This window comes from Culex quinquefasciatus, chromosome 1 (assembly GCF_015732765.1).
Source record: "Culex quinquefasciatus strain JHB chromosome 1, VPISU_Cqui_1.0_pri_paternal, whole genome shotgun sequence".
Taxonomy (NCBI): domain Eukaryota; kingdom Metazoa; phylum Arthropoda; class Insecta; order Diptera; family Culicidae; genus Culex; species Culex quinquefasciatus.
In genome coordinates this window covers 33479333-33498729 of record NC_051861.1, presented here as the reverse complement: position 1 = coordinate 33498729, position 19397 = coordinate 33479333, and the positions used below count along the sequence as shown (strand labels likewise).

Below are 19397 nucleotides of genomic sequence, written 5' to 3'. Positions count from 1 at the left end.
GTGCTTACAAAAATGTTTTAAGGAATGTTCAGCCATATTTGCATAAGACTGACTTCTTGGAGGTATTTTGTGGGTCGTGCATTGTTTGAAAGTGCGCGCTCAATTACAACATATATTCTAATCAAAATTTAATCTAATCAATCGCAAGCGCAGTCAGTCAAGACAAAACATCTTGAAAAAAAATCTTGTTACAGTAAGCTCCATGTTTTCTTGACAATATTAATTGTATCAACCTTAGAGACAGATTGTAAACAGATCACATTTCACAGAAGCAAAAGAGGAGGAAGGAACATAAATTCCACTACAGTTGAGAAGTCTTTTGACGTCGGAGTGTTTGGTATGGTATTGTACACGCTGTACAATACCATACCAAACACTCCGACGTCAAAAGACTTCTCAACTGTAGTGGAATTTATGTGTTCTGACTTTGTTTTTGTGAATTATATTATCAGATTTATTAAATTCAAGATTTTTTTATGACGAGTTTTTTTTTCTTTTTAAACACCAAAATTACCAGCTTTATAATTACGTGAGGCATTGCTGGCCACACTGAACACAAGTTCCAGTGATTCACACTCTTCGTCTACATCGTTCTCTGCCCGTACTCAGTGTAAATACACAGACAACAAGAAAACACTCATCATCGACAGTCAGTCAAGTCCGTTCCTTCAGTTTCATTCTCAGTTTCTCTTCGTTAGCTGCCACCACCAATCTGGCCTGTAATTTGTTTATCTGCTTTTTTTTAACTCCTCACTCAAAGGCAAGCAGCACTGAACCACCGAAAGTAAAAAGAATCCAAAAAAAAATCGAAAGTGTTCGTAGAAGCTACCTGCTAGTCTTGTAATATCACCTGTTTAGATATAGACACGAGTTGAAGTTCAACGATAGCCACATAAAAGGTATGTAGCAACTCTTTAGTTGGCCTTCTCTACGAGTTACGCGAGTTTGTGCAAAGAAACAAAGAAATTACGGCAATTGCTACGACTTGCTGAAAGCCGTCTCGTTACGATATCAGCGATTCGGCCGATTCCTTGTATGCTAATTTATGGCGTCCAAAAAAGCATAGCCCACCAGGTCCAGATAAGGCTTATCACGCTCGACCCTTATCACAAGACCTAAGAGGCAGATTAAGACAGAGGTGAGTGTTGTTGACTTGAACCTTTCGTTCCAGAGTGTGGTGACCTGCCAGTTTATCGCCGCACATCATGCTGAAGACACACCTGGAGTTGCTTACCGGACCGGTGGACCGGGCCCTGGCCGGGCGCGCTCCCTGGCAGATTGTGACCATCACGACCAGTACGGTGCTGGGGCTGGTTTGGTTGTGGGACTTGCTCAGCGAGGATGAGAGTTTGTACGCCCGCGCTCGGCGTCGCTTCTTCAAGTTGGCCCGCAAGATTCCGGCAGTTCAGCGAAAGATTACGGCCGAGATTGACAAGATCAACGAGGGCTTCGTGAAGGATGCTTCGCAGCACGGGGCGTTTACGACGAGGTTGCCCGAGCAGGGACTCAAGCAGGATGAGATCTTGAAGAAGGTTGACGATTATCTTGCCCTGGGGCACTACCGCTGGAAGGAGGGCTTCCTGTCCGGTGGGGTTTACTACTTTGACCCGGAACTGGTCAAACTCGTGACCGAGGTGTACGGCAAGGCGTCCTATACGAATCCACTGCACGCGGACGTGTTCCCCGGAGTCTGCAAGATGGAAGCCGAAGTGGTCCGTATGACGGCTACGCTGTTCAATGGAGATGGTAATGCTTGCGGGACGATGACCACCGGTGGTACCGAGTCGATTATGATGGCCTGCAAAGCCTACCGGGACTACGCACGTGACGTCAAAGGAATCACCAAGCCTAACATTGTACTCCCGAAGACGGCCCACACGGCGTTCGACAAGTCGGCCAAGTACTTTGGAATGTACACCAAGACGGTTCCGGTTCATCCGGACAGTACCGAGGTTGACATCCAGGCCATGGAACGTGCCATCAACGGAAATACGGTGATGCTAGTGGGGTCCGCTCCGAACTATCCGTACGGAACGATCGACGACATTGAGGCGATCGCCAAGCTGGGCAAGAAGTACAACATCCCGGTGCACGTTGACGCCTGTCTCGGAGGTTTCTTGATCATCTTTATGAAGAAGGCCGGCTACTCGATTAAGCCGTTTGACTTCAGCGTCGACGGAGTGACCAGTATATCAGCAGATACTCACAAGGTAAGACCCGTCCGATCTCTAGACCCAATCGTCGCAACCAACGCAACTCTCTTCTTTCAGTACGGCTTCACGCCCAAAGGGTCCTCGGTGATCTTGTACTCGGACAAGATCTACCGCCACTACCAGTACACCGTGACGACGGAGTGGCCCGGCGGCGTGTACGGTTCGCCGACCGTCAACGGATCCCGCGCCGGTGGCATCATCGCCGCGACCTGGGCTACGATGATGAACTTCGGCTTGGAGGGGTACGTCGAGCGCACCCGACGCATCATCGACACCGCGCGCTACATCGAAACCGAGTAAGGTTCAAAGATCTTCAACTCAATAGCAAACCTCCTTAACCCAACCTTCTTCCAGACTCCGCAAGATCGACAACATCTACATCTTCGGAACGCCCGCCACGAGCGTGGTAGCGATCGGCTCGAAGGACTTTGACATCTTCCGCCTATCGGGCGAGCTGAACGGTCTCGGCTGGAACCTCAACTCGCTGCAGTTCCCCTCGGGCATCCACATCTGCGTGACGCACATGCACACCCAGAACGGAATCGCGGACAAGTTCGTGGCGGACGTGCGCTCCAAGGTGGCGCTGTGCATGCAGAACCCAGAGAAACCCGTCGAGGGCAAGATGGCCATCTACGGGGTGGCACAGGAGGTACCCGACCGGGAGGTCGTCGGTGAGTTCACCAAGTGCTTTATCGACTCGATGTACTACACCGTGGAGAGCACCAACTAGAGAGAGAGAGAGAGAGAGTTTGTGGATGTGATATTTCGACGAGCATTTAATGCGCTTCATGTATTTCAATGTTTATCTAGACTGTCTTGATGGAAATATACGTATATTTATGAACCGTTGAATGCTTTGTTTACAAAAATGGATTGACTGCGTACCGGGTCTGCTGGTCGTACCACAGGCGGATCTCTTCCCTCGCGAAGCTGTCCGTAACGATCAGATTCTGTCCAATGTCGAGCAGCGGAACCGTGCCGGCACCGTTCTGAACGCTCGGCCAAATCACGTTCTGCAGCAGCCCGTCGGTGCTTGGAGTTGGATTGCTGAAACAAATTAAGCTTCATAATGTGTTGTCCACTGAACTTGACCAATATCAAACAGCTAACCTAGGGCATTCAACAGAATCTTATAGGTTTACATTTCCTTTGAAATTTGCTCCGCTCAAAGAATCTTCTTTGTGGCTAATACAACGCAGTAGGCCTGTCAATTTTACTAAAACCAAGTGCACGAAACAGTAATGCAGCATTTCTGTTTGTTGTGACTTTTACCAAAAATTATACACTGAAAAAACCCAACATAGCAAAATCAAATGTTTTTTCACGTGAGCTACTCCAAAAACCAACACGATAACTTCACGTGATTTTCCTTTGACTCTGACATGCTTTTCATTTCAAATGAATGTGAAAATCATTCAGCTCCAGCTGATCATTAGGAAAAAACATTCACTCATCTGTTGCATGGTGTTCACGCGGGATTCAAATGAATTTCACTTTGATTTGCCCCAATCGGCTTGTCCTTTGGTTTTGAAGTGGAAGTCACGTGAGATTCAAATGAATTTCATTCTGATTTGCCCTAATCGACTTGTCCATTGATTTCCAAGTGAAATTCACGTTAGTTTCAAATGCTATCGATGATGAAAATTAATCCTAAAGCAAGATGGCAATTTTCAATGGGTACGAGTTGGAGCTCGCACTTTTAATTTTTGCTCCCGGAAAAAGTGGTTTTTATATTTTAAGTATTTTAGGATTATGTGGTAAGTATTTTCTTATATTTTTTTTTTTGCAAAGTTGAATACTAAATAGACAATTTTATGCCATTTTCCAGGAAATCACGGATAGGCTAATTTCCAGCGAAACTTAGGGATTTCCATGGAAGAGATTTTTCCAGGACCTCCGTGAGGTGAGAGCTCCGGTGTTTGGCCAAGGAGTCACGGATCGCTGATCGTCCAGAATGTGCGTACATCTTATTTTTAAGTGTGAATTGTTTAAGTTAAATTTCTCGAAAAAGTTAAGTTTGTGTATACGTTTAAAAGTTTGTTAAGTGTTATTTATATTTTAAAAATAAAAGGCAAAACTCAAAGACATATGAAACGTATTTTAATAATATGCTACATAAAATATTCACTTGAAACTGAACAGAAAATCATTTGATATTAATGTGCAATCCATTTCATTCCCATAAACATTTCATGTGATAATCATGTGCAATGACACGTGAGGTTAACGTGATTTGCCTTTGAATCTACCACGTCGCGCGATGAATTTTGTTCAAGTGATTTGCACATGACATTCCCATGTAAAGTCGTATGGGGCAGAATCACGTGTGAAACATGTGATATTGCTATGTGTCTTTCTTTCAGTGTACATTTCACAAAAACTATTTTCAAAGTCTAAAAGGCCCTAGACCCAGTGAAAAAAAATAACAATCTAACCCAAAAATGTCACAGTGTCCTGATGTAGGCTCTCTATTAGGTTGTAGCAAAAATGACTTTATGGTGGGCATTCAGGGGTTTGTTCCGGTAGGCATACTGAGCCCAAATCCAAAATATGAGCTTGATTGGACGTAACAGGAGCTGGCGGCTGAAAAAATCCATACAATATATTTTGCAATTCCGATAAACACCCATGGAGTGAAATTTTAAGTAAAATTTTCATGTATTTTTCCAATAAATCGTTTAAATAAAAAAAATGTTGAAAAGTTTTACTTTTCGAAACAAGTGCTGAAAAGTTCAACTTTTCAGCACTCATTTCAGTGCTGAAAAGTAGAACTTTTCAGCATTTATTTTGAAAAGTGTTGCTATTCGATTCTGTTATTTTTGGTAGGAAAAAGTAGGCCGTTTTATTTCTTCAGAAGGACAGGAAAAGTTGACAGTTTCACAGCGGAATTGCAAAAAAAGATTTTTTAATTAATGTCCACTGGCGTGTTGGCCAGATCCTTGCGCATCTTTTGGTATAAATAACTTTGAAATTTGGAGCATCCTTGAGCTTGGTACAGACCTTCAAAGATTGGCATTTTTTTCGAAAAATCGTTCCCGAAAAAAACGAAACTATTGGCACTACGCCCCCCGGGGCATGGCCTTCCTCTAACGTGGGATTTCTGCTCCAGCGCCTCTGACGAGACAGGAGAAAACGGGACCGACGTTTTACTTCACCATCCGATAGAAGCTCAGTGGATAAGGCGGGAATCGAACCCGCGTCTCATAGCATCATCGGGATCGGCAGCCGAAGCCGCTACCCCTGCGCCACGAGACCCACGAAAAATCGTTCCCAGCAAAATCAAATGGCGTCTCGGGCGTCGCGAGGTGCGACGCATATCTTTTTTGCCAGGGACGATTTTTTGAAAAAATGCCAGACTTTGAAGGTCTCTACTGAGCTTTAGGGTGCTCCAAATTTCAAAGTTAAATATACCAAAAGATGCGCAAAAATCTGGCTAACACGCTAGTGATGTTGAAAATAAACGCATTAGTGACCAAAATGCATAAAAATGGGCATTTTTGAAAAAAAAAACCTTTTTTTTACGGGTTAAATTCCATTTAAAATTGAAGGGCGGAGCGCCAGCTCCTGTTACGTCCAATCAAGCTCATATTTGGGATTTGGGCTCAGTATGCCCACCTGAACAAACCCCTGAATGCCCGCCAAAAAGTCATTTTTGTTACACTCTACTCTCTATCCTGATGCAAACAACACACACATCGGGTGGTCAGTCAAAAATGCCAACTAGAAAGCGCCTGACAACAATTTTTGCTAGAAAAAAAATGGAAATCTGATATTCTGACGCGATAGCCCTGTTGCCCCTGCAAGACCTTAAAGGAAAATAGAAAAAAATACAGCTTCACGACTTTTCTTGGGCCTTTTGCCTTCCTCACTGAGGTAAGGCTATAATCCTGCTCTAAAAATGAACTTCGTATAAAAACGTCGTAGACCCACCTTCATGTATACATATCGACTCAGAATCGAAAACTGAACAAATGTCTGTGTGTATGTGTGTGTGTATGTATGTATGTGACCAACAAACTAGCTCATGTTTCTCGGCACTGGCTGAACCGATTTGACCCGAACCTGTTGCATTCGACTTGGTTTAGGGTCCCATAGATCGAGTTTTATACAGATTGAAGTTTCGATAAGTAGTTCAAAAGTTATGTATAAAAATGTGTTTTCACATATATCCGGATCTCACTTAAATGTATGTAAACTATGTTCGGGTCCATCATCCGACCCATCGTTGGTTAGGTCATCAAAAGACCTTTCCAACGAGCCTAAAACATAAAAGATCTGGCAACCCTGTCTCGAGATATGGCCACATAAGTGATATTGATGTACTTTTTGGAAGCCGGATCTCACTTAAATGTATGTAAACTAGGTCCGGATCGACCATCCAACCCATCGTTGGCTAGGTAATCAAAAGACCTTTCCAACAAGTACAAAACATTGAAGATCTGGCAACCCTGTCTCGAGATATGCTCACTTAAGTGATATTGATGCACTTTTTTGAAGCCGGATCTCACTTAATTGTATGTAAACTAGGTCCGGATCCACCATCTGACTCATCGTTGGTTAGGTTATCAAAAGATCTTTCCAACGAGTCCAAAACATTGAAAATCTGGCAACCCTGTCTCGAGATATGCCCACTTAAGTGATATTGATGTACTTTTTGGAAGCCGGATCTCACTTTAATGTATGTAAACTATGTCCGGGTCCATCATCCGACCCATCGTTGGTTAGATTATCAAAATACCTTTCCAACGAGTCTAAAACATTGAAGATCTGGCAACCCTGTCTCGAGATATGGCCCCTTAAGTGATATTGATATACTTTTTTGAAGCCGGATCTCACTTAAATGTATGTAAACTTTGTCCGGATCCACCATCCGACCGATTGTTGGTTAGGTTATCAAAATACCTTTCCAATGAGTCTAAAACATTGAAGATCTGGCAACCCTGTCTCAAGATATGGCCACATAAGTGATATTGATGTACTTTTTTGAAGCCGGATCTCACTTAAATGTATGTAAACTAGGTCCGGATCGACCATCCAACCCATCGTTGGCTAGGTAATCAAAAGACCTTTCCAACAAGTCCAAAACATTGTCTCGATGTACGGGTCCATCATCCGACCCAACGTTGGTTAGGTTATCAAAATACCTTTCCAACGAGTCTAAAACATTGAAGATCTGGCAACCCTGTCTCGAGATATGCCCACTTAATTGATATTGATGTACTTTTTGGAAGCCGGATCTCACTTAAATGTATGTAAACTAGGTCCGGATCGACCATCCAACCCATCGTTGGCTAGGTAATCAAAAGACCTTTCCAACAAGTCCAAAACATTGAATATCTGGCAACCCTGTCTCGAGATATGCTCACTTAAGTGATATTGATGCACTTTTTTGAAGCCGGATCTCACTTAAATGTATGTAAACTAGGTCCGGATCCACCATCTGACCCATCGTTGCTTAGGTTACCAAAAGATCTTTCCAACGAGTCCAAAACATTGAAAATCTGGCAACCCTGTCTCGAGATATGCCCACTTAAGTGATATTGATGTACTTTTTTGAAGCCGGATCTCACTTAAATGTATGTAAACTATGTCCGGGTCCATCATCCGACCCATCGTTGGTTAGATTATCAAAATACCTTTCCAACGAGTCTAAAACATTGAAGATCTGGCAACCCTGTCTCGAGATATGGCCACTTAAGTGATATTGATATACTTTTTTGAAGCCGGATCTCACTTAAATGTATGTAAACTATGTCCGGATCCATCATCCGACCCTTTGTTGGTTAGGTTATCAAAATACCTTTCCAACGAGTCTAAAACATTGAAGATCTGGCCACCCTGTCTCGAGATATGGCCACATAAGTGATATTGATGTACTTTTTTGAAGCCGGATCTCACTTAAATGTATGTAAACTATGTCCGGATCCATCATCCGACCCTTTGTTGGTTAGGTTATCAAAATACCTTTCCAACGAGTCTAAAACATTGAAGATCTGGCAACCCTGTCTCGAGATATGCCCACTTAATTGATATTGATGTACTTTTTGGAAGCCGGATCTCACTTAAATGTATGTAAACTTTGTCCGGATCCACCATCCGACCGATTGTTGGTTAGGTTATCAAAATACCTTTCCAATGAGTCTAAAACATTGAAGATCTGGCAACCCTGTCTCAAGATATGGCCACATAAGTGATATTGATGTACTTTTTTGAAGCCGGATCTCACTTAAATGTATGTAAACTAGGTCCGGATCGACCATCCAACCCATCGTTGGCTAGGTAATCAAAAGACCTTTCCAACAAGTCCAAAACATTGTCTCGATGTACGGGTCCATCATCCGACCCAACGTTGGTTAGGTTATCAAAATACCTTTCCAACGAGTCTAAAACATTGAAGATCTGGCAACCCTGTCTCGAGATATGCCCACTTAATTGATATTGATGTACTTTTTGGAAGCCGGATCTCACTTAAATGTATGTAAACTAGGTCCGGATCGACCATCCAACCCATCGTTGGCTAGGTAATCAAAAGACCTTTCCAACAAGTCCAAAACATTGAATATCTGGCAACCCTGTCTCGAGATATGCTCACTTAAGTGATATTGATGCACTTTTTTGAAGCCGGATCTCACTTAAATGTATGTAAACTAGGTCCGGATCCACCATCTGACCCATCGTTGCTTAGGTTACCAAAGATCTTTCCAACGAGTCCAAAACATTGAAAATCTGGCAACCCTGTCTCGAGATATGCCCACTTAAGTGATATTGATGTACTTTTTTGAAGCCGGATCTCACTTAAATGTATGTAAACTATGTCCGGGTCCATCATCCGACCCATCGTTGGTTAGATTATCAAAATACCTTTCCAACGAGTCTAAAACATTGAAGATCTGGCAACCCTGTCTCGAGATATGGCCACTTAAGTGATATTGATATACTTTTTTGAAGCCGGATCTCACTTAAATGTATGTAAACTATGTCCGGATCCATCATCCGACCCTTTGTTGGTTAGGTTATCAAAATACCTTTCCAACGAGTCTAAAACATTGAAGATCTGGCCACCCTGTCTCGAGATATGGCCACATAAGTGATATTGATGTACTTTTTTGAAGCCGGATCTCACTTAAATGTATGTAAACTATGTCCGGGTCCATCATACGACCCAACGTTGGTTAGGTTATCAAAATACCTTTCCAACGAGTCCAAAACATTGAAGATCTGGCATTCCTGTCTCGAGATATGGCCCCTTAAGTGACATTTATGTACTTTTCTGAAGCCGGATCTCACTTAAATGTATGTAATCTTTGTCCGGATCCATCATCCGACCCATCGTTGGTTAGGTTATCAAAAAACCTTTCCAACGAGTCTAAAACATTGAAGATCTGGCCACCCTGTCTCGAGATATGGCCACATAAGTGATATTGATGTACTTTTTTGAAGCCGGATCTCACTTAAATGCATGTAAACTATGTCCGGGTCCATCATACGACCCAACGTTGGTTAGGTTATCAAAATACCTTTCCAACGAGTCCAAAACATTGAAGATCTGGCATTCCTGTCTCGAGATATGGCCACTTAAGTGACATTTATGTACTTTTCTGAAGCCGGATCTCACTTAAATGTATGTAATCTTTGTCCGGATCCATCATCCGACCCATCGTTGGTTAGGTTATCAAAAAACCTTTCCAACGATCCCAAAACATTGATGATCTGGTAACCCTGTCTCGAGATATGGCCACTTAAGTGATATCGATGTACTTTTTGGAAGCCGGATCTAAAAAATAGATGAAACTTGTGTACAGCCATTGTTGTGAGGAAGGCTCCAACCACATAGGTGGATTAAATTAGTTTTTCTAATAATAATCTAACAATTATTCGGAAATCTCACAACAAGTGTTTTAAGAGGCCTCGAGATCTGTATAGATCAGGCCGTGGGCGAAAGACTGACAAAAGATTGGTCTGTACTTGCCCATAATCAAGCCTGTGAAATATTTACTCGTTCCAAGGTTGACTGGGCGGTGAGCTCTTTCAAACCATTTAAATCCGCAGGGATGGATGGCATCTTTCCTGCTCTTCTCCAGCAGGGTAAAGATATTATCAATGCTAAATTAACAGACATTTTTCGAGCCAGTATCGCTCTTGGCTATATCCCAAAAGCTTGGAGAGAGGTACGGGTCATATTTATTCCAAAAGTTGGGAAAAGGGACAAAACAAGTCCCAAATCCTTCCGTCCAATTAGTCTCTCTTCTATTTTATTGAAAACTATGGAAAAAATTCTTGATGATTTTGTAAAAAAAACGTTCTTGATCAAATTTCCTCTAAGTAATAGCCAATTTGCATACCAAAGTGGTAAATCTACTATAACTGCTTTAAACTGTTTAGTTTCTAAAATTGAGAAGTCCCTCAAAGCCAAGGAAGTAGCTCTGGCTGCTTTCCTAGACATTGAAGGAGCTTTTGATAATGCATCTCACAGCTCTATGCGTTCCGCCATGGAATCAAGGGGCTTTGGTTCATGGATTATCAAATGGATTGAAACAATGCTTATTGAAAGGGAGATATCTGCCGACCTTGGAGGAGAACGATTGGTAATCAGACCACGGAGGATGTCCACAAGGTGGAGTTCTATCACCTCTGCTATGGTCATTAGTAGTCGACGATCTTCTGAAAAAGTTGGCGAGTCTCGGCTTTGAACTGATCAGCTATGCGGATGACATCTGTATAATAGTTCGGGGAAAAATAGGTAGCGAAATTTGTAACCGAATGCAATCGGCCTTGAATTTTATCTCAAAATGGTGCAAAAATGAGGGTCTTGGTATAAATCCCTCTAAAACAGTTATAATACCGTTCACAAGACGAAGGTCACTAGTACTACCTAATCTTGCTATTCGTGGGACAACTATTGAGTATTCTAACGAAGTGAAATATCTTGGTATTACTTTAGATAGGAAACTTAACTGGAATGCTCACCTGAATAATGTATTAAACAAAGGAATTAATTCTCTATGGCTGAGTAAAAAAACATTTGGAAAAAAGTGGGGTCTCCGCCCTAAAATGATTTATTGGATATATACATGCATAGTTAGAACAAGAATTACGTATGCGTCACTTGTGTGGTGGCCGAAAGTTAAAGAATCAACTGCCCAAATTAAATTAGCTAAGCTGCAAAGATTAGCCACCATTTCAATAACTGGAGCTAAGCACAGCACTTCATCTGCTGCACTAAACTCCTTGTTAAATTTACTTCCTCTTCATAAATTCATAGAATTAGAAGCCCTTAAGAGTGCTTTATTAATGAATCGAGCCACAAGAATTCAGGATGAAGATTTGACAGGGCACCTAGAAGTCCTTAAAAACTTTACCTTGAATCCGGCGTTAAACTCAATAGTAGACTGGATGCCGACAAAGGCTAACTATGACATTCCGTTCACAGTGGACGCTAAAAGTCGCTACGAGTGGGATAATGGTGGGCCTAATCTTCGTCCAGGCTCTATTCTGTTCTACACGGATGGTTCTAGAATGAATAATAAAACGGGAGCTGGAGTGTTTGGACCAGGAATTAAGACATCTGTTCCAATGGGACAATTTCCAACAGTTTTCAAGCAGAAGTTTATGCAATAATTGAATGTTTGCACATTTGCCTCAAAAGAAATTATAGATTAGCTAATATTTGTATCTTTTCCGACAGCTTGGCAGCACTAAATGCTCTGAAAGGGTATACCTGCCAGTCAAGACTAGTATGGGAAGGAATAAAATTACTAAAGCAATTGTCCCAAAAGAACTCGGTCAATCTTTACTGGGTTCCTGGTCATTGTGGAATTTTAGGAAACGAAAACGCGGACAGTCTGGCAAGGAAAGGATCTGAAACTGACTTCATTGGCCCAGAACCTTTCTTTGGTGTTCCAGATTGTTCTCTGAAAATGGAGCTAAAACGTTGGGAACAATTAACAATCAATTCAATCTGGAATTCTACAGATACTTCCAGACAAGCAAAAGATTTATCTTTCCAGGTGGAAAACTATCTCGAGAACTATTAAAACTAGATAAGAAAAATTTAAGGGTGATAACTGGTTTACTAACTGGTCACTGCCCATGCAAATACCACTTATTTAATATGAGGAAAATTCCAAACGCAAATTGTAGATTTTGTAATATTGAGAATGAAACATCAGAGCACCTTTTGTGTAATTGTGGTGCCCTGATTCAAACTAGAATATTATTTTTTGGGAAAGGGATCTTACATCCCTCCAATATCAACCATTTCCGTCCTAGTAGGGTGATAGACTTTATAAAACAAGTCGACCCTAACTGGGACAACATGCAGTAAACAGGAGCTGCCTCTCATCGTTCCATGGTGTTGGGTTAACCTGATTTGCTACAAAAAAAAAAGAGTCACACCACAATATTCCTCTAATTGGTCGCAGTGGTCATAAGGCTCAACAAAAAAAAAAAAAAGAGGAGTTTCAATTTAAGAGGAGTTTGTCGAATTTTAACTTATTTTAAACTCAAAATATTTTCTCGGTTTTTCAGTCAAATTCCCGGATTTTTTAATTTTTACCCTGACTGGCTCAGTCGTCTTTGCCATCACGGAGCCGTGCGTCTAGTTATATAGATCCGCGATCTATTATTCTTAGTCTTGATGGACATTGATGATCTCCTGGGGGTCTTGTTGGAAGAGTCTTCGCGTTGTGGTGAAGTTGGTTGGTCATCTTCCCGTCCATTCCACACTCACCCGCCGCTATTTGTTGTAGTAGGGGGAGCGGCATGTGTGCGTTTGTGGTAATTAATTACCGAGTATTTGTTGTTCCTTGGGTGCCCAAGAAAATAGGTGAAGGGGTGACCGGTCGGGATTCGATCTCTGATCGTCTGCTAGAAAGACAGATCGCTTAACCATTTGTGCCATGCTTCCGGACTTTTTGCCGAGTTTTTTTTCCCCAGGTGGCCACGTCAAATCAGTACAAACTTCATGCCGGATCAATTTCCGGATCTCTTTCGGGAAAGATTGTACAGCAATTTTGTACACTCAACCCCCGGTGGTTGGTCACTTTTTCGTTTGTACCCCGTTGGTTGGTCAAAGTCAAACTAAAAAGTGACAAACTGTCACTTTTTACACGACGGTAGTGTGTGTGAACTCCGTGTAACAGGGGTGTCAAACTAAAAAGTGACCCCGTTGGTTTGACAACAGTTGGTGTCAAACCACCGGGGGTTTGAATGTATTGTTTGACGTTTGGTGGAGGAGTCGAAAAAAATAAAAACCAAACAAATTGTAAACAAGACACGGAAACATTCACTTGTCTAACCCAAAAACAAATCTTGAAAGCAAAAAACCTGACACATGTCGGGGGAACTCGGATGTATGAAATTCAAGAACATATCCACAATTTCTCTCTTTGCTCGAATATTTTCTTCGAACTGGCTGCGCGTTAATTCGATAAGAATAGGTTAGTTAAAGAAATATCTTGAATTAAACGAGATTCAGTTGGATTCAATGAGATTAGAAAAAATAGATCTAATTTAAAAAGAAATGAATACCACCAGTTCTCCGTACGAGAATATGCTGAACAAAGATTGTACCTTCTAATATTCTGATGAAAAATTGTATAAAACCTGTTTGCCATCACTACCTACTCGATAGTGATCATTTTGATCTGAAAGATCCTGTCAAACATTCTGACATACCCGTATTTCGCGAAATTGGCCCACATCCGCACGACACGGCTGCTCACCGTCAAGGCATGACTTCCCGGCGGCACCGTCACACCCATATGAGCTGCCAAGTCAAACATGTACGACAACTCGTCGGTATGTGTCGCCCCCGGGAAGGCGATCTGGAGCAGTTGCTTCCAGATGTTCAGATCACCATCGTACGAAAACTGGTAACAGTACACGGGGGCAGCATCCCGTGCATGAACTCGAACTGTTTCATCGATCGGATACACAAACTGGTGATCACCGATGTAGCGATCCCACTCGAAAGCCACCGGCCAATCGAGAGGGGCACCGTTGAAGTAGTACTGTCGGAATCCGGAGCTTACAGCAGTTGAGGAGGCTGATCCTTGCGGGATGTTCCAGAAGAATGGGACAAATAGATGTGGATTCGCGTTGAACTGATCCCAAACTGTTTGATCGAAGAACCTTTCGGTGACCGTGAAGAACGATCCCTCTAGATCGTTGTATCCTACCATGAAGGGAAGCTGATGGGTTCGACTGTTGATCAAGTTCATAGGAGAATCAACTAGTGCTCTCGCTTCTGGAGATGTTGTCGGTTCCACAGACGGAGCAAAGTCCATCGACCGCAGGAACCGTGGTACCGGTATATCCGCCACTGTGTTTTGCAGAGTTACGATACTGCTCGGCGAAACAGATCTCATCTGTTCAACGTATACTGCACTGTTGGTAGATAGTCCTAGTCTTGATGCCATCCGGTCTGCATAGAACTTCGGTTGTGTCTGGAAAGCAAACGGCACCAAAGCCGTTCCGCTTTGCGCGATCGCTTTGTGAAACAGTCCGTCGGCCAACCCGGATAAGTACAGAAAATGCACCAGCGATCCTCCAGCAGAGTTTCCAAAGATCGTTACATCGTTCGGATTTCCTCCAAATGCTGCAATGTTTCCACGCACCCAACGAAGCGCTTCGATGCAATCCTTCAAGCCCCAATTACCCTGCGCATACTGATCTCCAGTGCTCAGGAAACCCAACGCTCCCAGTCTGTAGTTGAACGTCACCACAACCACTCCTTCCGGCACCAGTTTCCGTGGATCGTACACCTCTACATCGCCGAACCCTGCGCTGAATCCACCTCCATGGATCCAAACCATAACCGGTCGCGATCCGACGATCTGCTGGCTGTACACGTTCAGGAACAGACAGTCCTCATCGCCGACCACTTGCATCGTGAGAGCATCCATCTGCGGACAAATGGCCCCATGTTGACTGCCGTCGCGGACTCCACTCCAGCCGGGATGTGGCACCGGGTTCCGGAAACGAAGCGAACCCACCGGAGGTTGCGCGTACGGAATCCCCTTGAACGAGTAGTACTCGCAGAACAGCCCACAGGACTCGATCGTTCCCTGGACTTGGCCTGCGGGTGGGCTTATGATTGGGCCACTTTGGGCCGATACAACGAGCGCGATCGCGGACACGAGCAGGACGACGAACATGCTTCGTTCAATTTTGGATTAGAACTGGCGTCTTGTGGGGTTGATTGGTCCAAATATAGAGCGCTTATCGGAGTTACATGCGATACGATATCAATAGAATGGCAGATTTTTATTACAGCAGTGCGTCAATAGCTACTGATACGGAGGAGCCGATCATGTGCGTTGAAATCTTTGGGGGGTCTAATTGGGGAGCTTTCCAGATAGCAAGACATTGACACTCTCGTCAAAACAAGGATTCTCGGATGGAAAAATGAAAAAAGACTTTTATTGCATCACTTCCTACTGATACGGATAGAAAAAGGGATCATTGGCGTAGCGATCTTCCAGGTCCTTCCACAGAGCGATACGTGCTTGGTTGGGGTTATTGCCAGGTACCAAATCATGACCAATGTCCAAATACGCCATATTACCTCCCTGAACCGGCGCCCACTGGATGTTCTGCAGCGCGGTATCCGAGTTCGGGGTCGGCCTTCCAGTGATGGCAAAGTTGGTCCAAAGACGAACCATACGTTGGCGCACAACATTAGCGTGGTTACTGGGCAGAATCGGAGTCACCGGTAGGTTCGACATGGAAAACAGATACGGGAGTTCATCGGCGTGGACAGCTCCTGGGAAATCGGTCAGCAGAAGCAGCCGTTTGATAAGGTTCAAATCACCGTCAAAGCTGAACTGGTAGTAGTACGTGGACTGCGGACTGCGATCCGCTGTCAGCCGAACCGTTTTATCAATTGCGTAGATGAACTGTTGATCCGTGTGGAAGGTAGTCCACTCGAGATTGATAGCTGGTCCGAGAGGACGATCTTGCCAGTAAAAGTTACGGAAAGCTTGGCTGACTGCGCTGGCTTCGGAAGTGCCCGCTGGGATGTTCCAGAAGTGCGGCACGAAGAAGCCCGGATTGCGTGTGAACTCATTCCACACGGTTGAATCCACCGCGTGTTCCCGGACCATGAACAAGCTTTCGGCGTTGGTGTGCCCAAACATGATCGGTACGTGGTTGTACGCTCCAGAGAGTAGAATTTCGATGGGACGCTGCGTTATGAAGGTCGGTTCGGGAGAGTTCACTGGTTCAGCACTTGGAACATACTCGAAAGGTTTGAAACCTCTTGGAATCGGGATGTCAGTGATACCTCTTTGCAGAGCTACAAACTCCGCGATCGGAGTGTACCGCAAAAGCCGCGTCAGCTCCGCAGTGTCATGCGGATATCCGAAGGCGTCGGCAATTTGTCGGGACATTTCTCTCGGATTGTACTGGAATCCCCACGGGACCAATGCTGTCCCGGACTGAGCGATCGCCTTATGGAACAACCCGGCAGTCATCGGAGATAATGTCATAAAGTGGACCATCACACCACCAGCGCTCTCGCCGAAGATCGTCACATTGTTCGGATCACCACCGAAGGCCGCGATATTAGCACGTACCCAGCGCAGTGCCTCAACACAATCCTTCAAACCCCAGTTGCCCTGCGCTTGAGTGTCTCCAGTGCTGAAGAATCCAAGAATCCCCAAACGATAGTTGAACGATACCACAACGACGTTTTCCTGAACCAGATGGTCCGGTCCGTAGATCCTGGAATCTCCATTACCAAGAACAAACGCTCCTCCGTGAATCCAAACCATAACCGGACGGGAGCCAATCAGGTTCTGCGAGTACACGTTGATGAACAGACAATCCTCACCCCCACTGTACTCACTGAGCGGACTCAACGAAGGGCAGCTCTGGCCATGGTCACTGGCATCGCGAACTCCCGACCAGCCACGGTGGGGTACCGGGTTTCGGAAGCGTAGATCTCCAACCGGAGGTTCGGCATAAGGTATTCCGTTGAACTGGAAGTAGCTGCAGAACAGGCCACAGCTTGCCGTTATACCCTGCACCTGACCTCCCGTTGTCGTAATGATGGGACGACTCTGGAAGGAAAGCGACTTGAGTCGAGGGGAACACGGAGTAACCTCAACGACTTACCGCATCCTGAGCCGAAGCGGTTGCAAGTGCTACCAACAGTAATGTAGCTGATTTGAACATGTTAACCGGACTGAATGACCAGCAATCGATGCAACGGGATTTTATAACAATACAAACCAGCTGTGATAAGAATCATTTGGATATTCCCAATTAAAACAACGGTTATAAATCTGAGAAAGCGTGCATTACAGACAAAATAACAACTTAATCTAGGTGGTTAACAATAGGTGGTGATGCGATAAGCAGTTTACTGCCACGGATAACGGAACGGGTCGTTGGCGTACCGCTGCTCCAGGTCGTACCAGGTATCCAAGCGGGCACTGTTTGGTCGGCTTCCGACGACCAAGTTCTGTCCGATGTCCAGGTACTGCATGCTCTGGGTGTTGAAAGTCGGCCAGATCACGTTCTGCAGGGCATTGTCCGAAGATGGGGTAGGATTGCCGGTGATGGCAAAGTTCGTCCACATACGGACCATGCGGCTTCGTACGGCGAGAGCGGGGTTGCCTGGCAGGATCGGACTGATCGGGAAGTTGGTCATCGAAAACATGTACGGCAGCTCATCGGCATGCATCGCACCAGGCCAGGAGCCCAGCAGAACGGCACGCTTCGGCAGGTTGAGGTCTCCGTCGAAGGTGAAATGGTAGTAGTACGTGGGTGCGGTATTGTGTTGAGCCGTCAGACGAGTGGCCTTGTCACAAGCGTAAGTGAACTGCTGATCCGTGTGGTATTTGGTCCATTCCAGCATGATGGGATCTCCCAAGGGACGATCCTGCCAGTACAGGTTACGGAATGCTTGGCTTACAGCGGTAGCCGCTGGGGTGTTCCGTGGGATGTTCCAGTAGTGCGGTACGAAGAAGTCCGGATTTCTGGTGAACTCATTCCAAACGGTAGAATCAATGCGATGCTCATGGATCATGAACAATGATTCGGCATCGTTGTAACCAATGATAAACGGTACCTTGTTGAATCTTCCAGTGGAAAGGAGGTCGATCGGGCGCTCCTCAAGGAAGGTCTCTTCGGGGAGTTGGCCGGTTCAGCAGTTGGCACAAACTCGAACGGTTTGAACCCGCGAGGGATCGGAATATCTGTCCATCCTTGCTGCAGCCTTACAAAATCACCCTTTGGAGTGTACCGCATACGACGCACCAGTTCAGCGTTATCGTTCGTTGGATAGCCAAGAATATTGGCAGCGCGTTGGCTGAGCTCCCGCGGATTATACTGGAAGGCCCACGGACTCAACGTGGTCCCAGACTGCGCAATAGCCTTGTGGAACAACCCGGTAGCCTTGTGAGACAAAACCAGGTAGTGCACAGCGGCGGCTCCAGCACTTTCACCGAAGATCGTCACATTGTTCGGATCACCACCAAAGGCCGCGATGTTGTTACGTACCCAACGCAGAGCCTCCACACAATCCTTCATACCCCAGTTACCCTGGGCATGGCTATCTCCAGTGCTGAAGAACCCAAGCAGACCCAAACGGTAGTTGATGGTCACAATGACAACGTTTTCCTGCACGAGGAAATCCGGACCATAGATCCACGAATCACCCGAACCTCCCGAAAACGATCCCCCGTGGATCCAGACCATAACCGGTCGGCTACCAACGATCTGCTGCGTGTACACGTTTAAGAAAAGACAGTCCTCGTCTCCACTGTAACCATCTCCACGCATCGACCCGGACGGACACGAAGCACGATGTTCGCTACCATCCTTAATTCCGGACCATCCACGGTGCGGCACCGGATTGCGGAATCGCAGCTCGCCTACCGGAGGTTCCGCATACGGAATTCCCATGAACGAGAAGTAGCTGCAAAACAGTCCACAGCTCGAGGTCGCACCCTGGATTTGTCCTCCAGTGGTGTTGATGATCGGACGAGCCTACCAAACCACACAGAAAAAAATACTCCATGAAGACCGTTCCCTCTCTTCTACTCCTTGCACCAAACTTACCGGATCGGCGTGAACCGAGGCGGTGGCCACCGCCAAGGCCACTAGCGTTACGAGCTTGAACATCCTGCTCGAGGGCGATAGAATGTCCACTAAGCGGTTCCGACCAACGGTAAGATG

The 19397-nt window shown here is 45.0% G+C and overlaps 4 protein-coding genes across 4 annotated transcripts; 1 reads left to right on the top strand and 3 right to left on the bottom strand.

Annotated features, from left to right (window-relative positions):
• The first annotated feature begins 610 nt into the window (after positions 1 to 610).
• Positions 611 to 3065, top strand: LOC6052081 (sphingosine-1-phosphate lyase). Its single transcript, XM_001868367.2, has 4 exons — positions 611 to 899; positions 1172 to 2210; positions 2271 to 2509; positions 2568 to 3065. Exons 2-4 carry the CDS (start codon positions 1206 to 1208, stop codon positions 2941 to 2943), a joined length of 1620 nt encoding a protein of 539 aa, XP_001868402.1. The 5' UTR covers positions 611 to 899; positions 1172 to 1205; the 3' UTR covers positions 2944 to 3065.
• On the bottom strand, positions 3012 to 15394 carry LOC6052076 (cholinesterase 1). Its single transcript, XM_001868368.2, has 2 exons — positions 13890 to 15394; positions 3012 to 3260 (listed from the first exon to the last, which is right to left on the bottom strand). Exons 1-2 carry the CDS (start codon positions 15368 to 15370, stop codon positions 3074 to 3076), a joined length of 1668 nt encoding a protein of 555 aa, XP_001868403.2. The 5' UTR covers positions 15371 to 15394; the 3' UTR covers positions 3012 to 3073.
• Positions 15395 to 15605: 211 nt separating this feature from the next.
• Positions 15606 to 17417, bottom strand: LOC6052077 (carboxylesterase 4A). The gene is made up of 2 exons (XM_001868369.2): positions 17331 to 17417; positions 15606 to 17275 (listed from the first exon to the last, which is right to left on the bottom strand). The coding sequence occupies exons 1-2, from the start codon at positions 17388 to 17390 to the stop codon at positions 15650 to 15652; spliced, it is 1686 nt and encodes a 561-aa protein (XP_001868404.1). The 5' UTR covers positions 17391 to 17417; the 3' UTR covers positions 15606 to 15649.
• A 75-nt stretch (positions 17418 to 17492) lies between these two features.
• Positions 17493 to 19397, bottom strand: LOC6052078 (cocaine esterase). The gene is given in 3 exon segments (XM_001868370.2): positions 17493 to 18344; positions 18347 to 19208; positions 19281 to 19397. Coding segments are annotated over 3 exon segments (1692 nt in total). The 5' UTR covers positions 19344 to 19397; the 3' UTR covers positions 17493 to 17577.